The 13,040-nt window shown below is 49.8% G+C and overlaps 1 protein-coding gene across 2 annotated transcripts in view; it reads left to right on the forward strand.

Moving 5' to 3' along the window:
* STK32B (serine/threonine kinase 32B) overlaps nt 1–11,530 on the forward strand; it is a 415,059-nt gene extending 403,529 nt beyond the window's left edge. For both annotated transcript variants that reach the window (XM_028089513.1, XM_028089520.1), the window contains one exon: nt 11,392–11,530. In XM_028089513.1, the coding sequence (XP_027945314.1) occupies nt 11,392–11,530 (139 nt within the window). The remainder of the gene's footprint in view (nt 1–11,391) is intronic.
* The last annotated feature ends 1,510 nt before the right edge of the window (nt 11,531–13,040 follow it).

Genomic DNA, 13,040 nt, shown 5'->3' on the forward strand with positions numbered 1-13,040 from the left:
CCTGAAGGGAGGGGGTACTTCCGTACATGGTGTCTTTGGGGTGTCTCTCCAGTGCATCCAGGTGGGGCACTGGCTTGCATGGAGCAGATGACCACAAGGGCACACTTTTATTGGGCACCCAGTCTATGCCATGCAGTCTGTCCATCCATCCTATGAGCCCCACCCCGTTATAGGTGAAGAAGGGCAGGTTGAGGGCACATGGCTAAGAGGGGGCAGGGCTGGGGTTCCATGGAGGTAATCAGGCTCCAGAGCCCTGGAGCTCCTTGCCCCGCATATTTAATGTTGAACAAGGAATTCCCACCAGCTGCGTAGATATCACCTGTCGGTGAACCCGGACGTTACAGGCACAAGATCGTACTCGTTCACATGACCGCAGTCTGCCCTCCTTACCCATCCCGGGACAGTACGACAGCAGCAAGCTACCGCCAGGCTCAGATGGGGACCAGGGTGGGATGCCTGGACCAAGGCCACAGAGAGATGAACAATCAAAATGTGTTGTGACCTCATCTGCCCAGGTGGCCTCCCCGGAGGACCCCAGCAGTGAGATAAGGACCCTCTGTTGTGGCCCGGAGTCACCGGGGGATGGAGGCCAAGAAGCGTGAAGTTATGATTCCTTTCAGGCTCAGGACCTGGATGAACAGGGCAGGCCCTGGTCCTACTGCCCTCAGTGCCATGAGCACGGGGGCAGGGATGGTCCCAGCCTCTCTGCACCTAGGGCTCCGCATCAAGGGCTGGCCTGGGTATCAGCGGTCCTTGACTTTACAAGGTCCGTGCCATTGGCAGAGTACTTTGATATCCCTCTCATGTCTTCGGCAGCCCATGGGGGAAGGCAGGAAGGTGTTCTGCCTGCAACTTGCAGATTAATCTGTAAAGGGGAGACCTTCTCCACTGGCACGTCCCCTAGCCCCATTGCTAGGGAGAGGCGAACTTCAAGGACCCCGCCTTCTGAAATCAAGGCCAGCGCATTGAGGTTCTCTCCAGTCTTTGAGATTTGCTCGTGGGGTCCAAACGTCATTTCTAGGTGAGGATGGACAGGAAAGAGAGCCAACAAACAGCTGAGAGCACCTCTGTTCTAAACTGTGGGGTGGGGGGAGCCCCTGCCCCCATCTGCTCCTTCCGTTCTCATCACGATTCTATTTGTAGCACATTTCCCCCCCATTTCACAGTTAGGGAAGCTGATAAAAGCCTAACTCTGACTATAGTGGCCTCTCTGAATCTCAGAAGGTCTGAGGCGGAGGGGAAGGGCCCAAGTGACTGTGTTAGGTGAGGCCAGGCTTTCTGGGATCGCTGCTCCACTAAGCAAGGTGGCGCCTCTCCAAAGCCCAGGAAAATGGCCAGGGAAAAGCAGTTCAGTGACCTGGAAGAGCGGGAGGAATTTCAGCCACAGATGAAGACAGCCTAGCAGGTGCTTGGATTGCAGAATCCTGATAGTTCCATGAACACTCGAGATCAGGAAATCACCCGGGAGTCAGGGCCCTCTGCCAGTTCCATCAAGGGAAACTGCAGCCTGGTTGAAAAGGGGCCCCCGATCCTGACATATTCCCCCGAGCCAGTGAAAGACCCGGGAAAATACAGCATGGCGGGTTTCCAATGGGCTGAGGGGTGACACGCAGTCCCTAACAAATAGCCCTGCGTCCATACGACCCTGTTTGTCTTAGGAGCGCATGCTGTCATTGGTCTGCTCAGACTTCAATTATTTAAACTCCTGTCTTCTTTCTCCTTCAATCAGTTCTCCATAGTAAAACAGAGGTACCTTATTTTATATGGGAATACTCAGAGGCCTTATTAAATCCTTTATGGAATGAGGCTGTGTGTGAATTTGAAAATTATAAATAGGATCTCTAATGGTCTGTCTTGAAGTAAATGTTGTTTTAATCCTGATCTAATGTTCTCTGTTACATCTACAAATCTCATTGCCAGCCAATTAAATGAGATAATACTATCACTATGTGCATATATCACAAACCTGTCACATGCCATGCACTGGGCCAGGTGCATTTGCATCTTCTCTAAAATAAATCAACACCATAACCTTGACTTGTAAATGCTGATGTCTAGAGAAAAGGAGTCATTTGCCTGAGGTTAGCAGTCAGTGTTTCGTAGAGTTGGGGTCCCACATAGGTCCGGGGTCGCTTGAGCTCTTTCATATTCTTTCCACTCTACTACTCTGGCTCTCGCCTTTAACTTTTTATAGACGTTGAAACTTTAAATAAAATATCCAAGTGAAGCAAAGGAAGAGCATCACCCAGAATGTACGTAAAAATTGGAATATAAACAGTAAGATGGTCTGAAATAAGTGCTTAGGGGCAATTGGCAACTTCTCTTAGGATCCTTAACGTTGATTTCCTCCAGTTAATCCAGCTCTGGGCCCGCCCCCAGGCTTCTTATGAAAAAGCCTCAGATTCTCTGCCTGAAATGCCGGCTTTGTGGGTTGCACCGTGTTCCTTAAAAGGATATGATGAGCTACCAGACTGCCCCCCCCCCACTGTATTTTAAAAGAGGGTCTTTGCAGAAATAATCAAGTTAGGATGATGTCGAACCGGATGAGGGTGGACCGTAATTCCAACGACTAGGGTCTCAGTAAGGAGAGGGACATTGAAGACGGAGGCAGAGACCGGAACGATGCAGCCACAGTCCAAGGTATGGCCAGGATTACTGGCAACCCCTGGAAGCTGGAGGAGACGACGAAGGGTCTTCCCCCAGAGCCTTGCTGATACCTTGAATTGCAGCCTTCTGGCCTCCGGAACTTCGAGAGAATACGTTTCACCCATTTCATCAGGCAGCCCTGAGAAACACACACACCTTCCAGGGACTGATCAAGGTTCATGGCAGCCATGAACCCTGGATTCCTCCCAAATTTTAACCAAAATTTTAAACATGCCTGTTAGTCTCAGAAAAGTTATTTTACAAGTAGTGCGAAATAAAAATTATAGTGATTTCGAAAGGATGGACATGTGACACAAAAATAAATTAGTGATATTTTAATAAATTTAATAACCATCCACATATGTCCCATTGCTTCTCATTGTGGCCCGGGGAGGTTACGGAGACAGATACCAGCATAAATGCTGAATTCCCTGAGACAGTCGTAGCTACAAGGGATGGAGAGAAAAGGCTAATGGCTTAGGTGAGACTGGACTCACTGAGGGGCTCCTGTCACAGGGACCCAGACCAGGACGCACTCCTTCCTCCTCCAGGCGATTTTCTGTTTCTCTGCACTTTGAAGTCATTTTCTTTTAGTGTAAACCACTTCTTTCCACACAGTGGAAGACACAGAGCTGAGAGCTCCAGAGTCTCCCAGCTCTACCACCGACCTCAAGAAAGTAGATGAAAGAGGAAGCTGAGGGAATGGCAAGAAGGAGAAGGTTTTCCAGATCTCAAATTCTAGTATCCCAGGGAATGGCTCTGATTGGCCCAACTTGGGTCAGGTGACATTCCCTGGACCAATCCGATCTGACCGTCGAGGAGGCCTCTGATTGGTACGGCTTGGGTCAAGTGCCGGCCCTTACCCAATCAATAGCGAGGACCAGGGAGGTGAGGTCTATAAAAAGGCAGCAGCTGCTGTCTGAACCCAGAGCCACAAAAGCAAAATGATGGCAATGCTCTTCACTGGGAAAGTGGAATTGATAGTGTACGGTTAATTGAGTCCAGGAGAGGAAAGAAAAGGGTGCGTGACAGATATTGAAGGCTAGGGCAGATAATGAAGAGAAAGCAGTCAGTCCCACTTGGCTTTCCATCTGACCTCTGCTGGGCAGGTGAAACATGGATGGGGGCATGGAGGGTGAGGGGACAGACAGGGCTGGCTGCCCAGGCAGAGAGGTGACAGCCCCAAAGTGGACCCTTCAGGCCCCTCAACTCTCAAAGATCCCTGTCTGGAGCCACAGGGCTTCCCCAAGGGAACTCTGCAACCCAGAACTGCCCTGAGGCCATTATTCACCAACAGACCAGTGTCTGGAACTCCGCATCCCCTTTCTGAGCCTACACCCAGATCAAATCCCCAAACGCAGTGGCTTACAACAGCAAAGGTTTGTTTCTTATTCACGTTATATGTCTATGGCAGGTCATGAGGGGGATGGGGGCTGCTGCTCCCACGTCACCATGATCCTCCTCACTCCAAGACCCAGCCTGAAGCAGCATTTCTGGAACATCACAGTGACAGAGGAGACTTTGAGAGGGTCTAGCATCAGCACTGCTCCAGCCTGTTGGTAGCGTTTCTACTCACCCTCCTTGGCCAGAACTGGGCACACGGCCTGCCCAGCCCCAGGAGCCCGGAAGTGAGATCCTGCCTGGTTCGGAGAAAGGGGCAGATCAGACTGGTAAATGCCATTAGTGACTGCCCATCCACAGGGCTGCTGGTGCATGCTTTTCTTGTGCACCCAAATCAGTGAGGACCCAGCAAGTCTCACCTGCAAGCCAGCTCAGACACAGAAGATCAGCCTCACCTCTAACTCTAGAGAAATCTGCTCATGCAGGTATGCAGGAAGAGACACGAGGCTGGGAAGGCGGAAAGAGCAAAGTCCTCCTTTTGAGCCTGGGCTTGGGTCGGGAAAGTGGTGTGACCCACCCCCTGTCGCTCTTTTTTGATGTCCCTTCTTATCCTCACCAGGGGCATTGTTAATTCTTCTCTGGAAGGTGGACATAGGCGTTCAGTGAGGAGGTGTCAGAGAACACGCTCAATATATCTCAGTCCCCATCACTCCAAGAGCTGAGACTGCCTTCCCTTCCATTCTGCCCCAGCCGGATCTATTTACAAAGTGGGGGAGAGAGGGAGAGGATCCAAGATAACCCGCTACCTTTCACTGTATCACACCCGTGGTGTAGCGGGCTCCCTCCAGAGACTCCCTCAAATACGTTTGCTTTAGGCAACAGCAGATAAAACAGAATTTTAATGCTTCTGGCCAAAGGCTGTTACTGAACTTGTGAGATAAGGTGATCTTCCCAGTAAGTGATGAGGTTTGAAAGTAGAACAGCCAGGTGTACTGAATTTTTCCTTAAGGAAGAGTCTTTCCGGTCTTGTGTTTTTATCAGTCAGAATCCCAGAGGAAATACTCAGAGGAGATGTTAGTTGAAAAGGCCCTCTGTATGTCCCACCACTCACACACAGGCTAGTGCAGGGCACTGGGGCTTCACGGAAGCCAGGAAGAGAGAGGAAGAGGGAGACCATTGAGGGACAGGGCGGGGGAACAGATGCCCGAACTTGACTCCCCTTGCTCCTCCTGATCTCTGCGGGGCTCCCCATTGACCAAGGGCTTGGGAGCTCCCCCCAAGTCAGATTCCCAGGCACTGAGCCGGGCTGAGTGAACCTAGGGGACAATGGCAAATGGTCCACCCAGGGGGCCTCTAAGAATTGAAGAGAGAGACTAATTCTAGAAAACACACCAAAGGCCAAAGGGAAACAGCAGTCACAAGCAGATTTCTGTTGCATTTCTGAGCTATTCCCCCGTTGCAGAGGGCTGTCTTGAGGGATGGGCAGCAAGGTTCTGCTAAGACTGGTCTCTGCTAGGGATGCTAGAGAAGGGATTCTTGCAGTGTACATGAAAATGACTGCTTTCTTCCCTTCCATAGCCACCTCCCAGCCCTAACCCAATAGGCTTTGCTCGGTTTGGCATGTGCCCTTCCAGAACTTTCCGGTACTTCATCTCTGGTTTTCACGAACCACAGAGAAGCAGTATACATAATAGCTAAGAGCACAGACTCTGGAGTCAGACTGCCTGGTTTTGAATACTGATCCTTGCTAGCTTTGTGATCTTGGACCTCACACTAGTACCTTAGTGTCCTCATCTGCAGAATGGGATACAAATACCTACTTCCTAGGGTGATTGTTAGGACAAGAAAGTTAATATATGTTAAGTACTTAACAGCCTCTGCCACATAATCAGCCCTACACAAGTGTTTGCTCATATAATTCGTTATATACAAAATTATCAGACCATATCCATTAAGTGCTGTGTCAAACATCACTTTGCCTTAATTTTTTTAATTCACACACACACACACACACACACACACACACACAGTAACAACCTATCCCAACTCCCTCAGCTACAAGAGAAAAAGATCCATGCATGTTAACTCACGTGAATTGTTGCCCACAAGGGCCGTGACTCATCAGTTCTACAAATGACAATCCAATTTTTGTCCAGCTAGGACACCCTGTTGTTTCATTTAATTACACCTGGCCTTCTTTCCCCCTTGGGATGTTGACACAGAGCCTGCCAACCTGGGCAAACATCCTGCCTAATAAAGGGTGGGCACTTATTCCTTTATTGGCCCCGCCCATGCTTCCGACACACGTGGTTTGTGCACTTGCCGCGGGCGGGTTGCTGTGCTGCTGAGAAGACACAGATGTCATGCTGTGGCCCCTTCCAGTGGATGAGAGACACACAACAAGTCAGGAGACCTGGTTCCAGTCTCCAGTTCCATGCCCTGGTCTTCCCTGGTCTGAGGGCCCCTCTGCACCCCCCCATAAATGCTAGGGGTGGATTCTCTTGTACTCAGCCTGTTGTCCTATTTCACCTACTTCTGGGTCCTGACCCTCAGCCACCCGTGTGTACCCCATTCCAGCACCCTCTACTCCTCCAGGTCTTCTGCCCCGACCCCCTCCCCACCCAGGATGTGGCCTGTAGAGCCATCTCTGGGGACCTCCTTGTTGGGAAACATTCATCAGAACTAAGGCAGGTAGTTAAGTTTTACTTACTGATCCTCACCTTCCCCATTTGCAAAAGGGGAGTATCCCCACACTGTGATCATCACCATAAAAATAGCTGCCCTTTGCCTGGGTGGCTCAGTCGGTTAAGCATCTGCCTTTGGCTCAGATCATGGTCCCAGGGTCTTGGGATCAAGTCCTGGGTCAGGCTCCCTGCTCAGCAGGGAGTCTGCTTCTGCCTTCATCCACTGCCCCCCTACCCCCGCTCATGTGCTCTCTCTCAAATAAATAAATAAGATCTTTTTAAAAATAGCTGCCCTTTATAAAGTACCTGCTAGGGGCGCCTGGGTGGCTCAGTCAGTTAAGCGTCTGCCTTCAGCTCGGGTCATGGTTTCCAGGTCCTGGGATCGAGCCCCACATCGGGCTCCCTGTTCAGTGGGAAGCCTGCTTCTCCCTCTCCCTCTGCCTCTCTCCCTGCTTATGCTCGCTCTCTCTCTCTGTATCTCTGTGTCTCAAATGAATAAATAAAATCTTTAAAAAAAAAAAAAAAGTACCTGCTATGGGACAGACAGGCGGATAGCACACAGTGGTTCATCTTCTCCCATCCCTGTGTTACAGGTGAGGAGAGAGAGGCTTGAAGAAGTTGCGAGTGCCCAGCCTTTTGGCCAGTGATGGTGAAGCTGGGCCTCTGACCTAACTCTGCAGAGACTCCCAACCTTGCAGTCTCCCACTACACCACTTTGGCCCTCCATCCATGTTTCTACACAAGCCAGGAAACATACACAGGGAGAGCCAGTGGAATGCTAGGAATAGGTGTGAAAGCACTTTATGTTGACTACATACACAAAAACCAGGCTCTCACATCAGAGGCCAGGCCTCACCTACAGAAAGTCCGTAGCAGATGGATGTTGGTATTAAGCTGACTCCATCCTGCTTGTGTGAAGTAGCTTGATTTGAAATGACTTTGATTGCTAATCGTTTTATTTTACTCTTCTGAAATACTTTGCCTTTGAAAAATGCCTCCAGCCCGATTTATTACAAATTTTAATGTGTGTCCTACTCTCCTTGGTCGAGGTTCACTATCTCAGAGCGCTTCCTTCTGGCGTCTGATGGTGGAGTTCGGGAGGTTGAGGGAACTCATGTTCGTCACTCGGAATTCTGGCCACAAAGCTGACAATTAATTTGATAAGTTGGCAGAGAAAATTAAGTGTTCCTGCCATTGCGGAGATAACCAGCCAATTTGAATCAGCAGACTTGAGCTCTGCCTAGTAGGATATGTAAAATCCTTTTTCATTTCTTCCAGAGTTACAAATAACCGAGCTGCGGGCAAGTCATAGAAGTGAGGTCTCAGAGCCTCAATCATAATGGTTTCATATCTCTGTCTTGGTTCACAGATTCCTATCTGAACAACATGGGCCTTTCTAATTCCTTCAGAGCATGGAAAAATCATTCCATGCTCTCTTCCCTCCAGGTCAGGATTGAATGGCACAAGAGTCAGTGGAATAGAGCCTGGGACTTGGAGAATGATAGCCCTGGGTTTGAATCCAGCCTTCCAAAGTGGCATAGCTAGTAAGTGGCAGACCCAAGGACAGAAACAGCCTGGCTCTAAGCCCGGGCCCTTGGTGCTATGTCATGCCGCTTCCTTCTAGCAGAGACTGTCACAGTGAATGTTCACTGGTTGCTCTCTGCCCTGCTCCACAGCCCCTTCCACTGTGAGCCACAGACAGTGCTGGTGGAAGGGGAGGGGACTGAATGGGTGGGTGAGTGGGTGGAAAGTGGAAGGACATTGATAAGATGGGAGGGTGGTGGATGGATGGATGGATGGGTGGGTGGGTGGGTGGGTGGGTAGATGGGCAGCTGATGAATAGGTGATAGATGGGTGGTGGGTGGGTGAGGAAATGGGGGTAAGTGGGGAGATCAACAGATCAGTGTATAGTGAATAGATGAAGTGGACGGATGGATAGGTGAATAGGTGGACAAAGAGATAGATGAGGAGTAGGTGGGAGCACGGATGGATGTATTGATGGATGTGAGGATAATGAATGGATGAGGTAGATGGATGGCTGTGTATATGAGAGGTGGGTGGGTGGTAAATAGTAAGTGGATGAGGAGTGGATAGATGGAGCTGGGAGTACGACAGATGGGTGGACATATGGAAGTGGATGTATGGGTGAGTGGATGGATGGATGGATGGATGGATGGATGGATAGGTGGGTGGATGGGTGGATGGATGGATGGACGGATGGATGGATGGACGGACGGACGGACGGATGGATGGATGGATGGATGGATGGATGGGGTAGAAAAAGGGCAGATGGGTAAGTAAGTGGATGAATATATGGATGAGTGGGTGGAGAATGGATGGTGAATTGTTGGTGGATGAGTGGGGGTGCAGATATAGTGGGAATAATGCAGGCTTTGGTGCCTTCCAGAACTGTATTAGAATTTTAGCTCCACAGACTATAGGTGGATGGATGGAAGTCTAGAGAAAGGTCCTTCTTTCTTGATTCAGCCACCTTGGTTCACACTGAATCTGATGATAGATTGCCATGGGGATGACCCATACCTCATTCAGTTAATGCTGTAGGGTCTAGTGCTTATGGTCACAGTATTCTATGAATGATATTTCATACATAAAATATGTATGGGGGCTTGAAACTGCTAGTTTTACTCTAAATAATTCTGACCAAAAGAAGGAGCCAAAGTACCTAAAACATCAGCTCCAAAAAGGATGCTGTCCATGCTGCAATGTTTTGCTCTACTCTCTGTGCCTTACCTCACTCATGTCCCTTCATTTCAAATCCCTGTCCCTCCTTCCCACTACCCCTGTTCCATACCAATCCTTAAAGTCCAGCTCAAATGCTGCCTCCTGCAGGAAGCCTTCCCTGACCTACACAAGACTTCCAAATCCATCCCTCCCTCATCTGCTCCACTCTTTATTATGCAACTTTTGAAGCTATATTTTGTGTCAGGGAAGTACAGGAGTCTAGAGACGGCAATGCTATCTATGCTATGTTTGAGCATTTAAAAGAAAATCCTAATAGGATTCACCTTTACCTTGTGATACACCCAGAGAATTATGTGGCATTACCTGGAAATGCTGGTGTTTCCCATTTAGTTTCCTAGCCATTTGAGTTTTCCCTAGTTTTGATCTGATACTCTTTCCAGAGGTGCCTGAGAGAGTCTCCTAGGGTAGAGGGGAGGACAGAGAAGGGATAGGGGAGGAAGGTTCCCAGGCAGTTCCCAGCCCTGCCCAGGAAGTCCAACCACCCCCTGTCCTTGCACTAGACTCTCCCCACCCCCCCCCACTTTGTTTTCTGGATCCCAGCCTGCTCTCTGGGTGCTGCCCCTCCTCCACTAGGATGATGAATGTTAACCCTAACCGCCTTTCCCAGGTATGCTACCTAGACCGCCACAAGCCTCGGGGCCAGAGGGACTGCACACCTGGTCCTCGTCCCTGTGGGTGGACAAAGGGTAGGAGGCAGTGGCCACCAAGTTTAGGGTCTTCAGAATCCTGTGTTGCTGCTGGTACTTCAGCATAACCCAAAGGACTCACTCAAATCCTAACACTGTTGCAAACACTAGAAAACACCACCAAGCATGCGTGCACACACAGACAAGGGTCCTGTGACCCGTCAGGGCCATGGACTGTGTCATAGTCATCCGGGGGCCATCCGCAGTGCCGCGCACGTGCATGTTTGCTAAGTGAAATGGCTCTTTCACCTACATCAGGCAGTAGGTCTGCACTCTGTTTGACAGAGCCTCCTAATGTGAAAAGTAAATTCAGGCTGAAACCTGCATCTTTCAGAGCAAGGAGAACTGTGGCAATCTTATTCTTTTCAGCCCCATAGTTGATAATTCACACACATTCTCTCTGATCCCCTTAGCCTCCTCCAAGTGAATGGTAGAATCCCAGGTTTAGATAGGGAAACTGAGGCCCAGAAGACGGCAGCTTGTCCAACAGTGCCCGAGTAGCAAGTACTGAGAGCTGTCTTCTTCCCGCTTTCAGACTTCTCGCTCTCTCCTTAAATGTCTCCATTTTATTTTTTGCCTACAGTATGCACGCAGTGGGATAGTGCGTGAACCTGAACTTGCAGATCACAAAGAGAAGGGTGTTGACATCTTAGATCATGTGGAGGGTGATCAGGAGGCCAGCTATTAAGAAATACAATGTTTAGAATCGTGCTCCCTTAACAGTTTGTCATGGGCCATTTTGTAAGGCTGGGTGCTCATCTGTTTGGATATTTATTTGGAGGATAATTTGACTAGTGTCCATTGCCCCGTTTAGACAGTAATCTCCGTGAGGACAGAGAAGATGACTACTTTGCTGGCCAGGATTTCCCCTGCTCCTTGGCATGATGGCTGGTACCTCAGTGGGCATTCAATACATACATGTGAATGAATGATGTGTGGGGCTCCTCACCTACACTGATGCAGGTGTGAGTTTAAGCAAATTACATGTGTGAGCTCCTAAAGACTTCACAGGGAGTCATAAGGCAGGAATGGTCATCTCCGTTTTACAGATGGGGAAACTGAGGCTCTGTGTGTTAAATATCTCACAGGAGTGCACCTGACCCAGGCTTTGACCCCAGGCCTGCCTGGCTCCAGGGCACCACACTCTGGCCCAGGGAAGGCACGGGCTGAGGGCTTCCCAGTTGCCCTTGTTGCACAAATGTGTCTCCTGGACATCCCGCCACCCTCTGCTCCGAGTAACCATCTCGGATCTGTGCTGTGTTTGTTTGCAGGCTGAGGAGGCAGCAGGGGCAGAGCGGCCAGCTCTTGGACCCAGAAGGCCGGGCTGGGAGCCAGACCCAGGGCAAGCTCCAGGACGGGTGCAACCACAACATTCTAGCCCACTCCTGCTCCCGTGGCTGCAGCAGCTAAGCCACCACCTGTGGCCACCTGACGGGACTGCGCACATCTCTGTCCTGCCCACCGAAAGCCCCTCTCTGTGCTACGATGGTCCCTATCTCACCCGTGATGACATCAGATGCAGAGAGAGCCTTGAACTTGGAGCTGGGAAGCCCGGGTTCTCGTCCCAGGTGCCTGACTGATTCTCTGCGTGACTTTGGACAACCTTGCCCTTCCTGTGCCTGTTTTCTGCATCTGCCAAAGGGGTTAAAACAGCTCTCTGTCTCACCTCTAACTACAAGGTTATTGGGAGAAGCCAAATGGATAGCAGACATGCAAAACCTGTGACATTTGTGAAATTGTTTACACAGGCAAAATACAACTTTGATATCTGAAGTGCACTCCTATCCCACAAAGCAATTAGACCATCCCAACTTTGCAATTTGGTCCATCATGGCTCATCACACAGTACTTTTGAAAATGCAGCCCAATGGCAAAATAAACATCTCTGCGCCTGCCCTTCCAATGGGAATACCATTCCCAAATCCTGGAGCAAAACCTGAAGTGTCTTCGTTTGCCTTCTCTGCCAGGCCAGTCTTTCTGACCCTTGAAGAGGGCATAGCCTACACACCAGCCTGGTCCCCTGGGTCTCGATGCTGCAGGTGCACATCTGCCCTTATTCACAGAAGACTGCCTCCCACCTGTAATTTCAGCAGCTCCCCACCCCCGACCCCACACCCTGCACCGGGATGGCAGGCAGATGCCCTTCAGCAGGTCAGGTCACTGACCATCAGTCACTCCTCTATCGAGTGCCATCAGAGTTCCTCCCAAAACTCAGTCCCACAGCCAAATTCTGAGTCCCCATCCTCCTTTTAGGTGTTTTTCCTGTGAAGGGTGTGAAGTGGTCTCCTCAGCATTGTCTTAAAGAGGGCCTCCAAATGCCACTGATGATGTGGCCCTGTATTGATGGATAAAGAAGCATGGGTGACTAGAAAGTTCACTCTAGAAGGAGAGTAGACTCACACAAGGAACAAAATGCTGAATGACCAGTTTTGGGGAGACCCCGGCCTCTGAATGGAGAGAAGCTGTTAGCACCAGGGACAGAGCTCAGACGTGGAGTCAGGCTCGTTCAGAATCCAGCCCTGCTGTTTACTAACCGGAAGACCTTAGGCAAACTGCATAATCACTCTTGTGTCATTTCCTTGTTTTCAAGCGGTGATGATAAAACCAGCCTTGCAGGGTTGTTATAGGGTTCAACAGCATCCGGTGCGTGATGCACCCAGCATGCACCGCTCACTGAATGGTAACCACATTTTGTGGGCATCACCATCATCGTCTGGAGAAACTATGTCACTCATTTGGCAGGTCACTTTCTGTAGAAATAAGCTTGGTGTTTAGGATTCCTTGAACTTTTCTTCTGGAGTCTTTGAACTCTGTTTATCCCGGTTAAAATTTCAAGTGTGTTTTCATTTTTTTCTTCCAACTTCCGGTCTTTACTTTTTACATCATGAATCAATCCTCGGGGCTGTCAACGTCAACTCTT

The sequence above is a fragment of the Eumetopias jubatus genome, unplaced genomic scaffold (genome assembly GCF_037043125.1).
Source record: "Eumetopias jubatus isolate StellerSeaLion01/CBP00866 unplaced genomic scaffold, mEumJub1_p1.0 scaffold_2, whole genome shotgun sequence".
NCBI lineage: Eukaryota > Metazoa > Chordata > Mammalia > Carnivora > Otariidae > Eumetopias > Eumetopias jubatus.